General features: G+C 43.1%; 1 protein-coding gene across 1 annotated transcript; it reads right to left on the bottom strand.

Annotated features, from left to right (window-relative positions):
- Positions 1–1,281: 1,281 nt before the first annotated feature.
- Positions 1,282–17,723, bottom strand: LOC104345177 (myosin heavy chain, skeletal muscle, adult-like). The gene is made up of 38 exons (XM_086473794.1): positions 17,520–17,723; positions 17,287–17,430; positions 17,037–17,193; positions 15,949–15,976; positions 15,741–15,852; positions 15,555–15,647; positions 14,339–14,402; positions 14,148–14,246; positions 13,951–14,054; positions 13,733–13,871; positions 13,365–13,483; positions 13,125–13,274; positions 12,039–12,209; positions 10,919–11,225; positions 10,731–10,810; positions 10,217–10,304; positions 10,005–10,122; positions 9,342–9,465; positions 9,120–9,256; positions 8,764–9,019; positions 7,567–7,809; positions 7,179–7,355; positions 6,948–7,093; positions 6,770–6,860; positions 6,292–6,681; positions 6,049–6,175; positions 5,694–5,812; positions 5,198–5,394; positions 4,677–4,860; positions 4,425–4,590; positions 4,128–4,252; positions 3,610–3,918; positions 3,258–3,461; positions 2,756–2,881; positions 2,498–2,668; positions 2,307–2,411; positions 2,068–2,163; positions 1,282–1,437 (listed from the first exon to the last, which is right to left on the bottom strand). The coding sequence occupies exons 1-38, from the start codon at positions 17,721–17,723 to the stop codon at positions 1,282–1,284; spliced, it is 5,826 nt and encodes a 1,941-aa protein (XP_086329920.1).
- Between the last annotated feature and the right edge of the window lie 5,403 nt (positions 17,724–23,126).

Here is a 23,126-nt window from a genome sequence, read left to right as displayed (position 1 = left end):
CACACATAAAGATGCTGTCTCTCAAGAGCTTCACTTACAGTGACACGGGAGTCAACACAGGGTGTCATCTTTTCCTTAAATATATTTAGCTGCTGCCTAGCAAACTACTTCCATATTTAGTTATAACATGGGAGAATTTCTTGGGTGTAAACCTTGGTGTGCCTGGGGGAGGGAGGACCTCCTAATCCTGAATGCTGTTGCTGCAAACACACCAACCGCTGTGGTCAGTCCAAAAGGCTTCCTTCCTGCTGCCTCCTCCCTGCTTCCCCTCTAACAGCTCCAGCTGCCTTCCCCAGCAACTTCACAGCTTCTTGAAGTGCTCCCTGGAAATGCAGCAATGTAGAAACCCGTCAGGAACCTTGAAGGGCCCATAACTGACCCTGTAGTGAGAGCGAGCCAAGTCTCCTTTACCGTTCCTGATGTCTGCTTGTGGGATCTGCCCTTAGCAGCTACGCGATGCACCAGGGTCCAGTGCTGCCCGAACGGCTGTTCTGTATTTTAAGCTGCACTGCTTCTTCATGTGCAGGTAATTAGGCAGCTGCCTCTGTTTCTGCCTTGAAGCTCTTCCTCATCGTCAGCTTTTCCTGATTTTTGTCCTGCCCATGCATTATATTCTGGTTTTAAATGTTTTCATTGTTACCCCATGTGGGATGAAAAAAAAAGTCAGTGATGGTCGGCTAGTTCTTTCCACCCAGGGTTCAGTTCACTTATACAACACAACCCATCCATCGCTGCAAAAGGCAGACAGGGAGCACTGGTTGGCAGTGTGGAGCTGTCATGTGCAGTGTTTCCCTGTATCCTCAGAGTGTCAGCTTTGGAGTTTTCTTCCATGCTGTCATGTTCCTAGAGTTGTTCTCATTTCCAGTTTTAGATAATCAAAACCGGTTCTTCTTGATATGCGTCCTTGTAAACCTCATAAAACATAAGTTTACAATTGCTCTTCTTATAGACAATAATTCTAACTTTAAATTACAATTCCATTGCCAGGAAACAATTGCTAGTGTAGTACAACAAATTCTGTTTGCTCTGATGGCTCTAACTGTGTACAGTGGCCAGAGGTGTACAGTTTCTGGATCTTACTCCAGAAAACAATTTCTGGAGCTTACTTCTGAAAATTATTTGCTTGAAAACAACCGAAATGTAAGTCAATGCTGTGTATGCAAAGGAGTCTACGTTCTTTATTCTCTAGACATTGACATGGTTACAAAGACTAATTAAAGAAGCAAGAGAGGGTTCACATTTTGTGCAGCCCTCAGGTCACTTTGCTGCCTCATGACATCCTCACTCTTCCTCTCCTATCTTCTTGCTGTGAAACTCCCGGCTCTTCACTCGGAGCTTGTTGACCTGCGACTCTGCAATGTCAGCCCGCTCCTCGGCTTCCTCCAGCTCGTGCTGGATCTTGCGGAACTTGGAGAGGTTGACATTGGACAGCTCCTCCTGTGTGGGGAGAGGGAGTCGGTGGTGAGGAGCCCAGGGCAGGGGTTTCACTCCTCCTGCCCCTTGGCCATGCAGGGCGGTGGCTATTCCCGGGGGAAGGCACGACTCTCCAGCCCCCACTCACCACTGCTCACCCATAAGCCTCACACAGACCTCCTGAGCCTCCCTTGTTCAGGACCCCACTGCAACAAGGTTCACCAGTGCTGTGTCTGTGCTCTTGAGGAGCAATACTGTCACTTGGATTTGTCATTTGTGTATTTATTTTCCCACTACCGCTGTTCAGCTATCAGTGTGATTTGTTAGATTAAGAAGACCCTGAAACGTTCTGCTGTTTCTTACTAGCAGAGGTTCATGAACTCCACTTAACGTCAGTCAGTGGATGTGGCCCCTGGGTTTGTTTAGTCTGACCTCCTGCGTGAAGGAGGCTGCAGAACTTCCCTCAGTTCATCCCTGACTGCCGGGTGCCCAGAACCCAGCAAAGCCTCATGACACCATAGTGAGATGGTGTGGCCAAGACTGTCGTGTGTTAGGAGTTTCTTTCACGCCCCTTTCCTGGTATCCAAACTCGTCTCAATGAGCCTGCCGCCCCGAGGGAAGATGGCTCTTGCCTGTTCTTTGCGCAATACTTACAGCCTCCTCAGCTTGTCTCTTGTAGGATTTCACCTTCATTTGCAGCTTGTCCACCAGATCCTGCAGCCTGAGAATATTCTTACGGTCTTCCTCAGACTGGAGTGGTGGGCAAACAGGAAAGAGAGGGAATTATAGGTTCGGCATCATGTGAGGTTAACAACTCCCCTTGGGCGTGGTGCGTGCAAAATCTGAATTGCTGTCAGAAAACTCTGTCAGCCCAAGGAGGCCTTCTGCCTTACCTGGTAGGTCAGCTCCTTCACCCTCCTCTCGTACTTGCGCACACCCTTCACGGCTTCAGCGCTGCGCTTCTGCTCAGCATCAACCTCCCCTTCCAGCTCCCGCACCTGCAGCGAGAAGCCCATCTTTGCAGCTTCCCTGGTGTCTCTCCAAGGGACGTGCTCACTCGTGCACAAATACCAGCCCTACGCACTCTGGCCTCCAGCTTCTGGATTTGCTTCTTGCCTCCCTTCAGCGCCAACTGCTCAGCCTCATCCAGACGAAGCTGCAGGTCCTTCACCGTCTGGTCCAGGTTCTTCTTCATCCTCTCCAGGTGGGCGCTGGTGTCCTGCTCCTTCTTCAGCTCTTCTGCCATCATGGCTGCCTGAAAAGCAAAAGGTCAAAGCTATTTTGCTGGGGGTGGGGATATTTTGAGGAGAATACATCCACCACCCAGGAGCCCCCAACTCACATCTGTGATGGCCTTCTTGGCCTTCTCTTCAGCATTGCGGGCTTCCTGGATTGTGTCCTCCATTTCACTCTGAATTTGGGCGATGTCTGTTTCCAGCTTCTTCTTGGTGTTGATCAGGCTGGTGTTCTGTTGAAAAACAAAATATATTGTGGAGTTAGCGCCAAACCAGAACGTTTATTTTAGAAATTTGCTCTGTATTTAGACAGTTAAATTTAAATGCATCATCTATGTATCTAATATTATCATTCTCCTTCAAATGATGCATCTTGCCAGGTCATACACAGCTAGATAGCAAAGAGTTCTTTAAATTTTGAGAAGCACTTCTGATTCCTGTTAATGCAATCCTACGCGTTTAGCTATTACCCAGTTCCTTTCATAAGGCTAATAATTCTGTTTCAGGTCACGCTTTTTATTACAAGAGATGACTTAACAATTTACACAGATGGAAACTCTGGAAAGGGAAAAAAATGGCTCTTGAGATTTTGAATCTCATGAGTCTAACCTGGGTATGGAGGAGCTGAACTCTTTCACTTGCATCCATCAGTTCCTGCTCAGCCACTTTCCTCGACCGCTCCGTCTGCTCCAGGGCTGCCCGTAGCTCCTCAATTTCAGCCTGCAGCAGGTTTGCTCTGCGCTCCACCATGGCCACCTGCTCCTTCAGGTCTTCCTGTGTCCTGAGAGCATCGTCCAAGTGTATCTGGGTATCCTGGTAAGACAGAAAAGACATTGTGAGGTGTATTTTTTGGTTTTCTTATTTCCTATTTTCACATCAATATAGAACTGAAAGAATTGTAGCTCAAGAAAATTTTTAGCTGTGTCAGAAACCAGCCAACACATTTTTCGTTTTGCCATACCTTGAGCACTGCCTGAGTGTTTCTCAGGTTCTTTTGTGCCTCGGCAGCCAAGCGGTTGGCATGGCTCAGCTGGATCTCCATTTCATTCAGGTCTCCCTCCATCTTCTTCTTCAGCCGCAGGGCTTCATTCCTGCTCCTGATCTCAGCGTCCAAGGTGCTCTGCATGGACTCCACAATTCTGAGGTGGTTTCTCTTCATCTGGTCGATCTCTTCATCTTTCTCTGCTATCTTCCTGTCAATCTCAGACTTCACTTGGTTGAGCTCAAGCTGGAGGCGCAGGATCTTCCCCTCCTCGTGTTCAAGGGAGGCCTGGATAAGAGAGAAACGCCGTGTCAGTTAAGAGTTTATTTTCTACAGCTATTGTCTTCCAAACAACCTCTTATGCAGAAAAATGGGACTATTCTGCTATGGATGAAGTGGAAACAGAGGCCTTGACTTTCTTTGACAGCACCAAGCTTTTATCTCTCACACTGCTCCTTTGTACATCTCTCTAGAAAACAATGATCATGGGCATATACCTCAGCTTCCTCCAGAGCAGCCTGGATTTCAGACTTCTCCTGCTCAATCTGCTTCTTGACTTTCTCCAGCTCATGAATGGCCTTTCCTCCCTCTGCAATCTGCTCCGTGAGGTCGGAAATCTCCTCTGGGGGAACACAGACCAATGGCATGGTCAGGCACAGAGCAGAATGGGAAGGGCCATGTCACACCCAGGTGACGGGCATCTTTGCCGACCTGCAGGCCCAGACCCATGTGCAGCGGTGGGTAGTGGTGGATAGTGAGAAAGCCCAGCCAGGGGCCGAGGGCCAGGGACTTACGCTGCAAGTTCTTGTTCTCACGCTTCAGCGTTTCCAGGTGGTCCAAGGACTCCTCATAGGCATTCTTCATCTTAAACAGCTCCGTGCTGAGAGAGCGAGACTCCTTCTGGGAGGCTTCCAGCTCGGCCTGCGTTTCCTCATACTTCTGCTTCCATTCTGCCAGGATCTGAAGAGAAACAGGACCTCAGTATGGACGTGGCAATCAGGAGGGCATGCTCTGCCCAGGAGCCCCAAGGCTGGAGCCCAGAAGACCTTGTCAAAGTTCTTCTGCTTCTTATCCAGAGCTGCACAGGCGGCGTTCGCTCGCTCCACGTCAATCATCAGGTCCTCCACTTCGTTCTGCAGCCTCTGCTTTGTCTTTTCCAGGGAGGCACATTTGGCATTCACAGCTTCAACGTGTTCCTCTGCATCCTGCAAGCGCTGCGCCAGCTTCTTCCTGGCAGGAGATAAGTACAGGTCTCAGTTAACAAACAAGGAGAAATTCATTCTGTGGTGCTTTTCTCAGCAGCATGCCTAGCCACTTTACAGTCTACGACCCAAATTTCTCTTCTGTTTGCCTACATACTACATTGTTTCTGTCTTCCATTCTCTGCCTCCTACACATGTTTGCATGGCTTTTTTTTTCTAATAGACATGTAGTGCAGAATGTATTTTCTCTCTTTCTGGCACCCCACCCCAAAGCAGAAAACTAGCTTCTTCCTGACAGTATCACCGTGGTCTCCTCACATTTCCATCCTTAGTCTCTGCCAGCCTTCCCCACCTTCCCCACTTACTTGGCCTCCTCCAGCTCCTCCGTGCGCTGAATAGCGTCCGTCTCATATTTGGTTCTCCACTGGGCCACTTCGCTGTTGGCCTTGGACAGGGCACGCTGCAGCTCCCCCTTGGCTTCCTGCTCCTCCTCGTATTGCTCCCGGAGCAAGTCACAGTCGTGGCGAGCAGACTGCAAGGCGTGGGCCAGGGCGCTCTTGGCCTGCAGCAAGAAGAGTATTGGGACAAAGAATGGAAATATCCTGTGAAATCTCCTGACTGAAATATTATTGGACACTGGATTATTCTTCTATGCAAAACGACAACAATATAATGAACAGGGAAAGAAGCTGAGCTTGACAAGAGAAATAATGGATAAACACCAGGGAATAGCTAACATTAGAAGACTTGCATTGAGTTTTTTCCTGTTTTATGATAGTTCTGCAGTTGCATAAGTATCTGAAAAACATCTTAGAGAGGAGGAATCTACCTGAAAAGATGGAATATGGAAAGCCTTCTCACCTTTATCTCTTCCTCTAGGTGCCTCTTGAGTTCCTCAATCTGTTGGGTGAATGCCTGCTTGCCTCTTGACAGCTGAGAAATCAGAGCATCCTTCTCCTCCACCTGGCGCGAATATTCACCTGGGAAAAATTACAGATACACAAGCCTTTTATTGCCACTGATGAAAGTATTGTGGACATTTAGGGCTGTAAAACTAGTGAGCAGACCTTGTAGAAGCTTATGATCCCATTTCCTGCATTTCTCATTACAGTGGAGGGGACAAAGCATGTTGGAGAGACCGTGTGCCGAGAAGGGTCCTTTCTGCACTAACTCTCTGACATTGTTCATTTGCACATCAGAGATGTGTAGGTCTTACCTGATTCTGTCTGCAGACGAGCTCTTTGAGCATTGAGGTCATTGATCATGCGCTGATGCTCTTCTTCTTTTGTCTTAATCTCACTTAGCTGATCTTCCAGTGTGCGGCACATCTTCTCCAGGTTCGCCTGTGTATCAACATACGGGATGGGAGGGGTTAACCATCCATACTCCTAATAATAGCAGGTGCACGAAGTTGCATTGTATTCCACTAGGTCAGTGAGCCTACAAGGTGTTTGTGTACCTTGGCTTTGGAGACAGAGTCCATGTTACTGGCCAAGTCATCAATCTCCATCTTCAGCTCGCTCTTCTCCTTCTCCAGCTTCTGCTTCACGCGTTGCAGGTTGTCGATCTGCTCCCCCAGCTCCGCTGTGCTGTCCGCATGCTTCTTCCGCAGGGCGGCAGCCGTGGCTTCGTGCTGCAGCGTGGCCTCTTCGAGGTCACGGCGCATCTTCTGAAATTCCGCCTCGCGCTTCTTGTTCATATCAATCTGAGCTGCGGTAGCTCCTCCTGCTTCTTCCAGGCGCTCGCTGATCTCCTCTAGCTCCCTCGAGAGATCGGCCCGATGCTTCTCGGCTTTTGCCCGAGAGGTTCGCTCTGCCTCAATTTCCTCCTCCAGTTCCTCAATACGAGCCTGGGGAACATTAGGAACCCTTCACAGCCATGTCCTCCTCCTACCTGACCTGCGTCTGGGTGGGAGAGGGGAAGGAACAGAGACTTGCCTGCAGCTCCTTGATCTTCTTCTGTAATTGCATGCCCAGGGCTTGCTCATCCTCGATTTTGCTCTGGATCTGGCTGATTTCAAAGTCTTTCCTTTGGGCAAAGCAAAGCACGTCAGAGCTCAAAGGAAAAAGACAAGTGCACCAGCCCAGCACTCAGGTGCCCTGCAGCCACTCTTACTTCTTCAGTTTCTCATCCAGCTGCTGCTTATCATTCTCCAAATCCATTATGCTGTCGTGGGCCAGCTTCAGATCTCCTTCCAGTTTCCTCTTAGCTCTCTCAAGGTCCATGCGCAGTTTCTTCTCCTGCTCCAAGGACCCTTCCAGCTAAAACAAACAAGACCATCGGTGCTGGGCCAGCCCAGTTTAACTCCATACCTGTCCTGTCCTTGCTGTCTGCCTGTCTGCTTACATCGTCCACTTGCTGCTCCAGCTTGGTCTTAGCTTTGGTCAGCGTATTGACTTTGTCCTCTTCTGCCTGCAGGTCATCCAGTGTCTGCTGGTGGGCCTCTTGTAGGGCTTTCTTCTCTTTTGTCAGCTTGGCGATGGTCTCGTCCAGGGCTGCCATCTCCTCTGTAAGGTTTTTCACCTACAAACATGAGCAAGTGTCACAATCAGGTAGCAAACATATTCACTGGTGCAGTGATGTTTTCACTTCACAGTGTGTTGCCAGGTGTTTAATTTGTCCTTTAGATACTCAGACAAGGCCCAGCTCAGTTTTCCAAAGACAGCATGCCTTAGAGTAGCAGGCTGAGAGTCTGTGATGTCTTGGCCTGTCATGTGACTCCCTGTGTGTGTACCTTGTTTTCAGTGGCATGTTTTTCCTTCTCAACCTTGGCCAGTGTTAACTCAAGGTCATCAATATCTTTCTTCAGCTCTGAACATTCGTCCTCCAGCTTCCTCTTCTTGGCTGTCAGCTCAGCATTAATTTCCTCTTCATCCTCAGCCCTTTCAGTCACCTCTTTCACTTTGGCTTCCAGCTGGATTTTGGTTTTGATGAGCTGGTCACATCTTTCCTCAGCATCAGCTAAAGCATCAGCTTCCTGATGGGAAAATACATGAAAGGTTATTTAATGCTGAAGGAGCAGATGTACATCAGTAAACCCATCGGGATCGCTTTTGGGAAGGGCTTACTGCGTAATCACGTTACAAATTACAAATTTAGAGTAAGTTTTTAATCAGTTTTATTTTTTTCTGACCCTTTTCCTCATCAGATGCTGCGTCTAGCTCCATTACGTTTCGCCTCGTTTATCTCAGGTCTGTCCGTGGGTTACCTGGATTTTATCAATGTTTTCCTTTTGCCCTTTAGAAAGTGATTGTATTTTATAATGTACCATATTCACATTTATTTGGAAGTATTGAGAAATATAAATAATTCCCCCATTGAGAAAACACTTGAAACTCCCGTTAGTAGATTTATACCCAGCCAATACAGTCAGTGGACACTAGAACAAGATTCATCTTCCCCTGAAATGGACACTTCAACTGAAGGGTATTGCCTAAACATTGCCCAAGTTTCCAAGAGGCCAAATGGCATTGGAGAACAACACACAAGGCTGGCAGTTGCGTTGAAGGATGAAATGGGCATCTGCGTCTTCTGAGAGCAGTAGCTACAGGAGCTCAGATGAGCGATGCCATAAGATACGGCACTAGGCTCTTAATTAGGGCAGGGTAGTTAGTCAATGGAATCACAGTCCCAACTCCACCAAATACACTACAGTGACTATAATAAGGCTTTATGTCATGAACTCACACGGAGACATGTACATGTAGACATGAAGACTAAAATGTCATTCTTAACTCAAACTCCAATTTGTCATAGTGAGACTGAGTGAGAAAAGAATTATGGCCTGAATTTTGCCTTTAGTTGTACAGTATTCAGCTTAAAATATTTTGAAAGTGGCTTAGCATGCAATTTGAGAGTTCTGTAGTATGAAAGAAGAGTTAGAACTTATTTACTCTTTTTCCCTATAAAATAATAAAATAAAGTTACTCACAGCCTGCACTTGGAGCTGCAAATCATTTTTCTCCTGCACCAGTTTCACCATTTTCTCCTCCAACTCCTTCCTTTTTGCCTCAGACTTTGCAAGCTCTTCCTTGGTTTTCTCAAACTCTTCCTTCATGTTGGCCATCTCCTTCTCAGATTCTGCACTCTTCAGCAAGGGCTTGATCTTGAAGAACAGCTTCATCCAGGGCCAGTGCTTGACGTTCATGAATGCACGAACATTGTACTGGATGCAGAAGATGGACTCCCTGAAGCGTAATTGAAATGTACATTGAATATTTTCAGTATGATGGGTGCCCACACTTTCCCCAAGTACAGTGGCTTTAACTGAAGGTGAGGAATGTCTACCTCCTCTCCACCATTCTCTGGTACTCCACTCTCATCAGGAAGCCCCTGCACCTGGCCTGTGTGCGAGTGATGAGCTGCGCCAGCTTCTCATCCCTCATCTCCTCCAGCAGTCCCAGCAGCCCAGCTTTGAAGAACACCTTGAGAAAGGGAATGTTGCCGCACATCACTGTCAGGTAGAGCAAAGCAGAGACATGCAGTGAGTGAGTCAAGGAGGGCTTGTACCTTGGTGTGACCAAATTTGTACTGGGTGTGGTCCACATCGATTGACCCGAGAAGCTTCTCAGAAGCCTTCTTGCTATCAATGAACTGTCCCTCTGGGATGGCACTGGCATTAAGCACCTTGTATCTGTGGAATGAGAGGAAATATGAATGAAGGCCATCTCAAGTCACAAGGTTATACAGTTTGTTGAAATCAACAGCAGTCTTTGCAGCAGAATAGGGCTGAAGAACTTGGAATTTCACCCGTTGTTTAGAGATATGGTTGTAATCAAGTCCTAATCTGATAACAAAGTTAAGGAAACTTACTGTCTTTAGGTGATCAGTCCTTGATCAGAAGAGGACGCTGTTCTCCAGCTGTTTCAGTCCTCTATCTTTTTTGCTTAAACTGTGCTGTACAAATTTGCTAGAAAGGAACATTGCCACTGTGCGTATAGGAAGAAAGCATCTTCCCCTGAAACTTGCAGCTGGTACAATGGCCAAAACCTTCTGAGTTTGTAATTTTTATCTGAGAATGTGCTGTAGCCACGTCCCAGTCTGCATTTTTTAATCTTGTACGCAATGACTTGTGCAGCTCTGTTGTGCTTCCATATTCAGAGAGACTGGCAAAGTTCAGTTGTGTGAGAAGAGGAGGACAGCTGACTTTCCTCTTCATTTCGTAGCTCTTACCTCTGTTTGAAGTCAGCATAGAGGACTCTGCTGGGGAAACCTTTCCTGCAGATTCTGATGCCTTCCAGCACGCCATTACACCGCAGCTGGTGAAGTACCAGTTCATGCTCCATGGCACCTAACAATTCAGAGCACAAATGAATGCCACAGTTTCCAGTGCAGAGGGCAATGGTTGTACCAGAGGAAGTTCTCTTTTGGCTTGAGCGTCTTACCAGGTGTTTTTGTTTCATTGGGGATGATACAACGGACAAAATGGGGGTGAGTGCTCCGTAGATTCGTCATCAGCTTGTTTAGGTTCTCCTGTGGGACGATGATTTAGTATGTGTTTATATGAAATATGGAAAAACTAAGTCTTAGGTTCTTTGAACTTGGCATAAAATGCCTGTCAATGGAAATTCACTGGGCTGAAAGTTATCAGCAGATAATACCTTAATCAATAGCTCAGTTCCCCCTGATTCTTCACATAGAACATCACCTTTTAGGATTTGAAAAATTTGCCATCAATCCAACAAAAGATAGAGGTATGGTACTGCATAGTTTTACGTCAAAATTAATGTTTATTTTAAGTGTAATTTCAGGACTTTCCAGTGTCGTTTTTCATTCCATAAGATTATTTTTTTTTAAATGAGTGTCTGAATGGAAGTTGCTGTTTTACTGCAGCTAAACTAGTTGAAAGTGCAATTTAATTCTAATTTAGATAGATGAAAAGATAAAGTGTTTACTTACTCGGAAAAGTGCTGAGACAGTCTGGAAAGAAGAACCCTTCTTCTTCCCACCTTTCTTGCCGCTACCACCACCACTGGCCTCTGATAAAGTGAAGATAATGAAATTTTTATGGCTTTGGGGCTCATTCATGATTCCGCATATTTGCAGAACCACTGTGCACCAAAGATAGGACTTTTCAGAGAACTGACCTGCCTCTCCACCAGCAGAGGCAAAAAGTAAAGCCAATGTCTTCACAGATGATTTCTGGTACAACCCAATGACAGTTTCATTCAGGGGGTCCTTGTTCTTCTCAAGCCAACCACTAATGTTGTAGTCCACCGTGCCAGCGTAGTGCACCAGGGAGAAGTGGGCCTCAGCCTTGCCTTTGCCAGGCTTGGGTTTCTGGAAGTTGTTGGACTTGCCCAGATGTTGGTCATAGAGCTTGTTTTTGAAAGAGGTGTCAGTTGCCTTGGGGAACATGCACTCCTCTTCCAGGATGGAGAAGATGCCCATGGGCTGGGAGAATCAGCAAGAAATAACAGTGATAAAATACAGATCTGCCTTCACAAGGAGACTGCAGTCAAGTACAGGAAACTGGGAAGTAAGAGAAGTTAGTCATTTTTTTGGATCAAAAAAGAATCAAATCTTTTTTGAGTTTTGCACATGCAGTTCTAGACAAAATATGAATTTATGTGTGAAACTAATGGATTTCAGAACCGATAACATCACAATAATCTCACAAAGTTTTCTGAATAATTTGGAAGCTCTGATAAACAAAAGTAGGTTTTTATTTTTTGCATTAATAATTTTCCAGAGTAAATTTGTGTAGATGAAGGTGTCTTACTAAAGTTAAGCTTTGTTCAACAGATCTTTCAGCTACTTCCTGAAATGTTATTTTTGATGAGATGTCTATCTTTCCATTTGCATAGAAGAGGATGTTACGCAAAACAGTGTCAGCTCATAGTAATGGTTTTATCAACCCCTGTTCACCCAGTACCTTTTTTCTATATTCGCCTGAAATGCATCCCTGGAGGTGATCAAAAGACACGTAGATGTGGTGCTTAGGGACATGGTTTAGTGGTGGGCTTGGTAGTGTTGGGATAATGGTTGGACCTGATGATCTTAAAAGTCTTTTCCAACCAATGGAATGATTGGAATCAAATGATTCTGTGATTCTGTGATTCTATGGATACAAGTAGCCAGGAACATAAATGGATAATAATAGCTAGGTTTGTGAAGCATTAGGGCAAGAAAAAATAAGGCTGAAGAAAAATCCTAAAATTCTGCCACAAAGAAGAAATAACAAAATCTTAAATGTAATCAACATACTTTTTCAATGAGCTCAATGCAGGCAGCCAGGTCCATCCCAAAGTCAATGAATGTCCATTCAATTCCTTCCTTCTTGTACTCCTCCTGCTCCAGCACGAACATGTGGTGGTTGAAGAACTGTTGCAGTTTCTCGTTGGTGAAGTTAATGCACAGCTGCTCCAGGCTGTTGAACTGCTTAGTGTAAAGACAACATTTACTCCTTCTGAAGATAAAGAACTGCCTGTATAGCTTTCTCCTGTACCCTCAGAATTCCATGCAGGGATACCCAGTTAAAACAAAGATTTTTTTAATGTTAAAATATCCTATTAACTGTTTTTAAAGAGGTTGGGTTTTTTTGCTCTTTGTTACCTGAATGGTGTTTGTATATATAATTTATTTTTAAATAAGATTCCAAAATGATTTGGTAGTCTTATCCTTATCAAGGTGCAATTTACATCACTCCTTTCTCTCATATTATGTATTTTTTCCAATTATGTAATTTTCCCCTTAAAGAAAAAATTGGACATTGTCAGTGGTTGCCAGTCTTGGTTTGGACTCAGGTACATTCCCTGAATGTCTGTAGAACTTCTCTGTCTGCACTAAAGGCAGCCAATGCATTCTTCCTGTTGGAATCACCCTTTGGCTCTTCAGAAGCAAAGGATACATATTGCTCTCTTTTTATAAAGCCTTGGCACAATTTTGTGTGGAACTTAAGTCTAGTTTTCCTTTCCTACACTCTGTGATATTGTATCTTTGGTATTTATGTGCTATCAGTGGGTTTTCTTAGTACTAAGCTCAAATTATTCAATATCTACAACATTTATGCTAATTATGTAAAAGGCAGCTGCTTCTTCCTTGTGTATTATGTGAAACTATTACATGTAATCCGTTGAAGTTCATGAATTGTGCTGGAGAAAAAGCAGTGACATATACAAGGAAGGAAAGCATTTCCAGAAAATAAAAAATAAACATTTTCAAAAAACTTCAAAACTTGATATCAAATTGCAGGTGAATGGAATGTTCTCAAAAAACCCCACCATAATTCTCTAGTTTCTCTTCACCCTAATTGCCTTCTCAAGATTTTGCTATAGTTTCTGTGTTACTTGCATCAAAGATCTCGAAGCCAGCAATGTCCAGCACACCAATGAAGTACTGCCTGGGCTGCTTCGTATCCAGCTGTTGGTTGATGCGAACAACCATCCATAGGAACATCTTCTCATAGACAGCCTTTGCCAGGGCACCAACTGCATTGTTCACCTAAAACAAAGAAGAATGCAGAAGGAAAATAGTACCCAGAGCAAGAGAGTAAATCAAGCCAGAGGCTCCCAGTCAGCAGCTGGTTGTTACCTGCTGCACAGTTTGACCCTTGGTCACATATTCATTCCCGACCTTGACTCGAGGGTAACAGAGGGCCTTGAGCAGGTCTGCTGAGTTCAGACCCATCAAATAGGCAGCCTTGTCAGCAACTACACACAAAAAGAGGGGGAGACAGTGACAGAGGAGAAGTGATCATTGAAAGTGGACATCCACTAAGATGTAGCTGTAGGTTTCAATACTGCAATCTTGTGATAACTTGAAGGGAAATTTACAAACATTGGTACTATGGAAGCTGAGGTCTATGTCTCTATGAAAGTAAATTGGAGCAAGATACCAGAATGTCACCTGCCACCTATGTAACCATTTCTGTTATTGGGAGTTACAGATTTTGTTAACACCTTCTGTGCCATCTGGCTCTGCCTGTTCCTCACGCTGCTTCTGCTTGAACTTCAGGTTCCCATAGTGCATGACAGCCCCCGTCAACTTGTAGATGGCTGTCTTCTCATCAGCAGTGAAGCCCAGGATGTCAATGGCACTCTGCAACAGAATCAGCCAAATAAACCTCTGGGCCACTAAACAGAACTTTCACCATACCAATACGTTCTACGTTACTTACATCTGTAGCCATCAGCTCCTCCTGGTCATTAATGCTGGCAACAGTGATCTCACCTTGACTCACAAATTGATAATCGTATGGGTTGGTGGTGATGAGGAGCATGTCTGTAAAGAGGAATAGGGCATATCTGGACATAAGAATGGAGATAAATCTTAAACATGTTCAGATTTCATCAAATAATTTATAATACTTCTTACCAATTAGCTCTGGCTTCTTGTTGGACATGATCTGATAGAATATGTGGTAGCTTCTTTCTGCCTTGAGCTGGAAAGTGACTCTGGACTTCTCCAGCAGATCTAGCAAGGACAGTGGGACAGAGTTAGGCCTGAGAAAATACACTGAGGTGGAAATGGAGGAAGGAATGTGATCGGGTCAGGAGGTACCTTACATGTTTCAATGTCAGCAGAAGCCAGTTTGCCTGTGGCCCCAAAGTGGATTCGAATGAATTTGCCCTTTAGAAGTGAAAGAAAAAAGGCATTTTTAAATTTCACTCAGACTGTAAATATGTAACCTTACATACTCCACAGAGGACAAAATTTAAACTTAGAATTTGTTTTGATTTTTTTTTCTTATTTTTCTTAAAAAAAAAAAAAAATAAAAGGAAAGTGTAACAAAATAAAATTCAGGAGAATATACTGACTGACAATTCTAATATAGAGATCTGAGCCAAGTTACTATTATTTAGGTGATAACCCTGAATGCACAGGAAGAAGAAAACCACTAAGCAAGCCTTTTATTAGGTCATTTATGCTTCATTTCAAACAGATGGATATAGAGAAAGGCAAGATGCAGTTGCTTCATTTTTTAATCAGATAGGATGATGTGAAGGTGGATTTTGGTAGTGTAAATGTTAAATGAGTTTTTTTGATCTTGTGAAAAAACAGAAGGCAGCTGTTACTTTCTGAGTTGTGGGGATAGGGATAATGCACCCAGAACACAGAACTTCAGGCTGAGACTGTGGATTAGCATTGTGATTATCTCAAGGATATTATCTAATAAGCTTATCTAATAAAATTTACAAATGGCTTTTTTCATTAGAACAATCAAAAAGACATGCCATAGAGTAGTTTGGTTTCTGACAGGATGTCTTGCAGACAGCTTTGTCCCTATCCCTTCTCAGACAACTTGTATCAAGGTCTGAACAGTCAGATTAATAGACCTGCCCAGTTCTGTATTTAAAAAATCAAAGATTTGTATTTTCACTGATCTGATGCCGGCAATTTCCATACTGTCTATCTGTCTTTTCCTCCCTCCCTCCCTTCCTTCTCCATTACATAAATTTACAAAAATTTGTATTTACAGTCTGTATGACAGATACCAGGAGTGTGTGTGTGTATATATATATATATATAATTATTAAATAATATAGCTACTTATGCATATTTGAATGATCCCCCTTTGTAAATGTTTGTTGCTGTACCACACTTCTAAAGTTATATTGTTAATTAGATAGTTTAGTTAAACAGTTTTCAGTTGACAAAAATACGAGGACAATATTAGTTCAATGAATACAATCACCTGACCATGACACTTCAGAAGTGACAGCCTCTGTTCTGACATCATTGTTCACGTATAAATGTCAACTTCTCTCATCAAAAACTTACAAATCGTGAGGAGTTGTCATTCCTCACAGTCTTGGCGTTTCCAAAGGCCTCCAGCAGAGGGTTGGCGCTGATGATTTGATCCTCAAGCGTTCCCTGGAGGACAACAATTATTGCTGGTTATAGTTTCCAAAAATCATGTCAGGATCAGAGGAAAGCATTGATTCCAGACACTACCTATTCATTTACCTGCATTTTGCCTGCCTGCTCCTCCTTCTTCTTCTCCCCGCTTGCTGCAATTGTTGCAAAGTACTGGATGACACGCTTTGTGTTCACAGTCTTCCCTGCACCGGATTCTCCGCTGTCAAACCAACAAGAGAAGCAGAGAGCTGTGGTCAGGCAGGAGGTCCCCTGGCACCGGGCAGCCCCACAGGGACCCGAGCGGGGGTGTACGTACGTGATCAGGATTGACTGGTTCTCGCGATCTGTGGAAGAGGAAGAAAAAAATAGACTTTTTAAATGAAGAACACAAAAAGACTGAAAATTAGTGCAGTAAATGTAAGTTATGACAAGAAAAATGTCTGCATGATTTTTCCTTTGCTTATTACCAACAGTTTTAAAAAATTGAATTCTTTGCAAAGTAATACCTTACTATGAACAATTAAAATCCTTGAAGAGACATGTGTTTCTTTCCTACTGCATTATTTATAGTCTTTTTTCTCCTACATACAGTAATTTTTTTCTGATTTTGTTGTTTTAACTTTCTGACAAACAGACTGTATTTAGAGCAGACATAGAGGACAAGATAGTAAGAACCTACAACAAAGGAATCCTAAGCATGGTTAGTAGTTCTGAACTCAATAGCACTGAGAAAGAAAGGAATGACAAGGTGGAAGCAAAACTAACACCAATATATAATTCTATTTAATTATTTAAATGTCATTATTTTATCAAGACAAACCTGAATATTTGTAATATTGATTTTTGTTGTAGCCTTTTGTTAGGATTTTCACATCACGTATGGATTTCATACCCTACTCACTTTCAGTATGTCATTACAGACACAATTATATTCCTTGCTTCAGCTAAGTCCATTTGGCTTACTGTTTTTCCTGACATACTAACTATCTGTGGTAGTATACTTCCTTTTTAGAAATACTGGCATGAAAAGAAATCCTGTTTAAATTAGCAGTGATTTGACTGTACTGAAATAAAACTCTAATAATGTGTCAAGTATGTATCAGCATATTTTTCAGGGAAACTGTGATTACTTCTAAAATGTCTTTTTGATAGAATCACTCTGAAAGCCACTCACCTGTTAGCATGAACTTAAAAGAAACAAAATGCCAAAGCACCTCACTGAGTGCAGGGGTGTCTTTCATTTATAATAGCAGAAACAAAGGTGTGAAGTTAGTAAAACACACAATGGTATGTATGCATCAGAACCATGAAAGCTTTGAAAAAGTCTCCGCATATTACTGGGACAGAGTGGTCCTTCAGAGAATTTCCTGGTACAGTCCTTCTGAGACAGAGGGAGCCACTCACCAGTCAGCATGAACTGATAGGCGTTGTCAGAGATGGAGAAGATGTGTGGAGGGGCCTCCTGGCGCTTCTTGCCTCGGTAGGCCAACACCACCTCCGGGTTGTACACCGGCAGCCACTTGTAGGGGTTGACAGTGACGCAGAAGAGACCCGAGTAGGTCTGCAGGGAAGGGAGACAGCACGTTGGCTTCCGCTCAGCCTGGCAGAGCAGTTCCTGCTGGCTGCCCAAAGGAAGGCTGCTGCTGGTACTTACGTAGATCATCCAGGCTGCGTAACGCTCTTTGAGGTTGTACAGCACAGCGGGTTCATGGAGGTGGGTCATCATGGCCATGTCCTCGATTTTATCGTACTTGGGAGGGTTCATGGAGAAGATTTGATCTTCCTTCACAGTCAGAGTCTGTCAGAGGAACGAAAGGTACATGCATGTAAACATAAGACCCCAGAGTGGGAATTTAATGCTGTTTGTAAATCTTTCATTTTGCTTACCTCCCCACCTTCAGTCTTGACTGTGACCTTCCCTGATTCTTTGCTCTGGATTGACCCTTTCACAAAGGATTCCTTTGGATGCACCACAAAGACAGATGTCTTGGCATCAAAAGGCTTGTTTTGGGCCTCAATTCTCTCCTTTTCTGACTTTCGGAGGTAAGGAGCTGCCTCCCCAAAGATAGCCATCTCAGAGTCTGATGACATGGCTGCACTTTATGTATGGGCTCGTCAGCAGAGAACACTGTGGAAGAGCAGATATGTTTCTCAAATTAGTCAACATTTTTTGTTGCCGTTCAGTTTATTGAAAAATTTGAACATCATCATAGAATGCGTGATTTGCGAAGAATCTCAGGTAGTTCTTTGGTCCACCTTCCTGTGCAAAGCAGAGCAAATGCTAGATCAAGTTACCCAGAGCATTTTCCAGTGAAGTTTTGATTAGCTCCAAGAATGGAGATTCCTCAGTCCCTCTGCATCCCTGTTTAATATCTGACCATCCTAATGGTGAATTGCCTTTTCCTAATACCAGATCAAAATGTCTGTTGCTGCAACATGTGTCTGTCGTCCCTCATCCTTTGCACATCTCAGAAGATTCTGGCTCTTTTTACTGTATAACCACCCACTTTTTGTTGAAGCCAGCAATAAGACAACCAAATTTTAATTTTGTCTCCAGAGTGGACAAACTCTACTCTTTCAGCCTTTCCTCATACATCATTTGCTCTTACCTATGTTGGAAGCTCTCCACTGGACTCACTACAGAATGCCAGCATCTTTCTTGTCACTTGGGAGCACCAAACTGAACACAGTGCTCCAGATAAGGGAGCTGAATTCAGGGGAAGAATCACTTCCCTTTGCCTGCTGTCTATACTCTTATGAGTGCCTGACAATATGCTGTCGGCCTTCTTTCCCCAAAGGCACACTGTCAACACATGTGCACCAGGACACATGACCCTTTTCTGCAAAGGTGTTTTCTAGCCAAATGACAGCCAACATATCCTGTTGTATGGGTCTATGCTTTCCTACATGCAGGACTTCACACTACCTTTACTAAAATTTGTGAGGTTCTTGTCAGCTCCAGACTGAAGACTTTTGGGAGCCTTCTTAAGGGTATCATTGCTCTGTAGCATATTCATGAGCCCCTCAGTTTGATTTCATCTACCTAGTTCGTGAGGATGCATTCAATCCACCATTTAGATTGCTAATGGTGATGAGAAATACCAAGCTCCTAGCATTGACATATTTCCAGCATCTATGTGTTCTATATTGTTACTCAAATTTTGAAAAGCGCCAACTGAAAGATTTGTGTTTCTTTTTACATTTCTAGACATCTACATAACTTTGGAAAATGGCTAAGTTACTTATGCCTTATCAAGCGGAGCAGAACAACCACAACATTCTTTTCACATTCCGTGTCTAGAGCCTCCAACCCCTCCTCAAAAACTTCTGCTTTCCAGTTAGATTGATAGGCCACAGGAGACTGGAGATTTCACCAGGAACATTGTAAATGAAAGCATTTGTGGTGGAATGCTGCAAGGTTACTATGATTGAATGCAACATCAATAAAGTATTTGCAATTTTGTAAGCTCAAAGCTTTAAAAGCATGCTGTAAATGCTTTGTGTCCTTCTGCAAGTAGATATTAAGCAATGGGTTCCAAAGCAGAACTGACACATCACAATGAGGCACCATGCCAGAGGAAGAGGATATTCATACCACCTATCCGGAGTTACCAAACCAAAAAGTTATCAAAAGCCTTGCTTGCCTATATGCAAAATAGAGACAGGTGAGTCCAGAAGGTGTTCTGAGGACTAACTAGTGCATGATGTCTTTTGCTGGTACTCTGAATCATTCACTAGAGTTTACTTCTCATCACTAACTGTTTAAGCAGCCCAGCATTGTAACATTAATCTTTGAGATAAGGTCTTGTTTCTTCTCTCTCTGTCAAAAACTCAAAGGGGAGTTTTAGGGCCAGAAACACCAAATGCAGATTCTAAACAACTACACCCTTCCAGCAACTGCCATCCTGCTTGTCTCCCTGCCATGCTGATGAATGTTGCCTTCCTGATTTTGATGGCACACCTCCTCCTACAGAAAGGTCGGTCCTATGATGAAGAAAGCCTTCCAGCCTTGTGGCAAGGGCAGTCATCTAAAACATGAGTAGGGCAAATCAAACACCCTCACGCTAAAGGAATCTCGGATTCCAGCCTCCTCATTTTTTTTTGCATGGATTCTAATTATGAAGTGGGGGTTATATGTGTACAACCACTTTCCTACTGTTGAAATGATCTATGACTGTTAGCTGTGCTATCAGCTGTACTAGTCAGTGCTAGCTGGGCCCCCTTTCCTTATCAAACTGCCTCCTTTAGAAGTCTTAGAGCATTTTATCTTGGAGATAAAAACAAATTTGTTTCTGTGTTTAAACAGAGAGATATACCCAGGTCTAAACTAGAAATAACCCTGGGTGAGGACAATAGAACAATTTCAATGATCTGAGGAAGTCATACTAGAAATTTTAGAGCTCTGTTTTGTCTGAACAACATCAGACTTCCCCCCCCCCGCCATGTTCCATTGTCCAAGAACTTAAGTGTGTAAGTTATAATTAACTTCCTATTTGATATCATGCCCTAATTTTAGTGTGACTCTCACCTTAAGTCAACTGCACTGATATTTCCTTGACAATGACAAAAATCTGTTGCAAGTGACAACTCTAGGAAGTAGCATGTGAGCAAGTGGTATAGAAGGACAGATAATATGATAAGTTAAAATACTGTATCACCAATTATTTCTTTGTATGCTAATTTTTTATGAAAATAATTGTATGTAAGGTTAGAAACCTTAGTTCAAGAATTTGCAAATCAAAGCTGGATATCTAAATGCAGTACTGGATTTCCAAAAAAATACCACATGTCCAGTAACAGAAAGCACCAGGGTTCCTAGTAAATTAGGCAAACAGGCAACTTATTTAGATATGACATCATGACTTCTAGTTAGCTAGATAAGCCAATCAAATGTTAACATTTGCAACAACTTCTAATAACATGCAGATCCTCCACTCTACTGTTTTTTTTCAGAGGAACAGTAACAGTAACAGTACATCTCCTTCTTCTGTTTGTTTAGTTGGTCAGTTGATTTTTTCATTTTTACCAAGTTTCCTAATACAAGGCCAACATCCAGATTATAATGCTGCAGTATCATCTGAAAAGTATTTTCCTATAAATTTTTGGCCAGTATCATATACAGTAATAGATATAATTTGTTACAAACCATTAAGATTTTGCAATAGTATGTTCTGTTGGCTGCCTCTGTCTATCTGATCTTCGTGCCAGAACAGATCATTTACTTCACTGACCCATAATTAAACATGAGGAATCCCCAAGAAGTGTTTCCTAGCATGAGATAGTGACTTCAAGCACAGTCAGTTTGGAAAGTTTTCTTGCCATGAGCAGCCTACCCAACCATCAGCATGCTGTATTTACCATAACTGAGCAGTGACTAGAGTTATATGGGCCTGCAGCAATTACCCACAAAATTTTATAGAAATTTGTCACCACGAAGAAGTCTGTTCTACAGAAATCTGCCACCTTTTTGTCTGTCTCTTAAGTATGAGCAAATTAGGCTCTTACCTCTTATGATATGAGAAGATGCCTTGCAGGCTGGAAGACGATCAGTGCTGTAAAGCAGAAATGTCAGATCCCTCATTACTGCTGCACAGAATTCCACAGGCGGGTCACACAGTGAAAACTCCAACATGCTTTATTTCACAGATATTAAATCCTTACAGACATAGCTACATACACTGGGACAGGCAGGATGCAGGGACGCTGTCCCTTTCTGCCAGCCACAGACATGCACTTACCATGAAGTTTTCTCTCGAGACGGGACAGCCCAGATTCATGGACTCTTTTATAGAGTCTGGTCAGCACATGCTGCAGATGCCTCCTCTGTCTTTGGGCAAAGCATTTTTGGCAAACCTTTGGCAAAGCATTGTTTGGCAAACCGAATGAACTGAAGACTGGAAAGTGATGTTACTAGATATAATTAGAAATTTTTGGTCTCTCACTAGCTATGTGAATAAATCCCCTATAAATAATATGAGAAGATTCCTAAGGAGGGAATTTCAACTAATGCTGACTAGAGGGGCGAGAGTAACTACTAATAACTGTAGGCCATAGATGCTACATGAATCTGAGCTAAGGGAGCAGGGACAATCATTCACTGGGCACGTATGGTGACATTTGGGTGCATACCTTAACCTTTTCTGAGGCCACCATAAGTCTGATGGCAGCTGTCCTTCTACAGAGTTGTCCACATACAGACCTTGGATATGAGATGTGGTTTTTACTGTTGTCTGCACTCTTATCTTAATCGGGTTATTAGATATTAGTCTGCTTCACTTCTTTCGGTAGTAACATAATATACTGCAATGTATCAGCGAGAATAGCCACCTTGAACCATACTAAGTGATCGTTAAGTTGTATTCTATCTCTGGATATAAATATAAAATAACATTCATTTGTGTATCTTCCAACATTCTGGAAATACTGAGTTTAGAGATACATAGGAGGACACACAACTGTGTTCAAGAGCCTTTGCTAGATTTTTGTTCCTTTGATTTAATCGCTTTAAGACCAATTTTACTTTTTGTCATCCAAAGAGCCCTCTGTCAATGACATCTATAGTTTTAATTAATTTATTGAAAAATACTTTATTTACTTCAGTGGTGTTTATTTTCCTGTCAATGCCTAGTTCTTCCTATAACAGAAAAAAATCAATAATATCTCTCCACATAATAAGGCAAATAGTACTATCTATTCTATATTTTCTTGTATGGAAAACACTGTTTATTTCTCATAAGCTTTCACATTCTCCCCTATGATTTTCTAGTTCTACCTTCTCTCTCTCAAGATCTGATGACATGCAGTGTTAATACTGTACCTCCGTAGATCTGAACACTATGCATCACTACATTTGACAGTTAGGTTTGCTTTTCCTATGCACATTACTTTGCACTTACTAACATTCTTTTTGCCCAGTGTAAGTATCACAAAATTCTTTCACAGCTATTCTCAGCTTACTTTTTCCCACTGAGAATAATTTTGTGTCATCAAGGACATTCTTGAGATACATAGACGTGATTTTTCAAGGTCAGAAGTATTTCATCCTTGGCTGACAGAGCTGTAACACATAAGGCTCAAATATGTGAAACCCCATACACAACGACAGGTAATTTTACCATTTGCATTTATGGAGGCACATGGTCAAGATGGAGTAGTAATTCAGGTAAAGAACATGCCAGCAGGGCTGCATGGATGAATAAGGAGCTCGTGGCAAAACTCGAGACACAAAAAGGCAGCATACAGAGGGTGGAAGCAAGGACAGGTAACCTGGGAGGAACCTGAGAGACACTGTTTGAACATGCAGGGATGAAGTTAGGAAAGACAAAGCCTAAATGGTGTTGAATCTGGCCAAATATGTCAAAGATGGCGATAACGGCTTCTTTAAGTTCATAGGTAACAAAAGAAAGACTAGGGAAAGTGTGGGCTCATTGCTGAAGTGGCTTGGTGACACAGAACACGGAAAAAGCTGAGGTACTGAATGCTGCTAGCAAGACC

The sequence above is a fragment of the Leptosomus discolor genome, chromosome 15, assembly GCF_034619465.1.
Source record: "Leptosomus discolor isolate bLepDis1 chromosome 15, bLepDis1.hap2, whole genome shotgun sequence".
Taxonomy (NCBI): Eukaryota; Metazoa; Chordata; class Aves; order Leptosomiformes; family Leptosomidae; genus Leptosomus; species Leptosomus discolor.
The sequence above is the reverse complement of the archived record's forward strand: the minus strand, read 5'-3'. Positions and strand labels throughout refer to the sequence as shown.

Bases quoted from the DNA above. Each gene is read 5' to 3' on its own strand.
- LOC104345177 (XM_086473794.1), bottom strand. From the start codon at position 17,723: ATGTCATCAGACTCTGAGATGGCTATCTTTGGGGAGGCAGCTCCTTAC. The intron at 7,356-7,566 runs GTACACACACAG...TCATGTTTGTAG, and splicing joins AACATGCCACTGAAAACAAG to GTGAAAAACCTTACAGAGGA. The intron at 2,164-2,306 runs GTAAGGCAGAAG...CCACCACTCCAG, and splicing joins TGAAGGAGCTGACCTACCAG to TCTGAGGAAGACCGTAAGAA.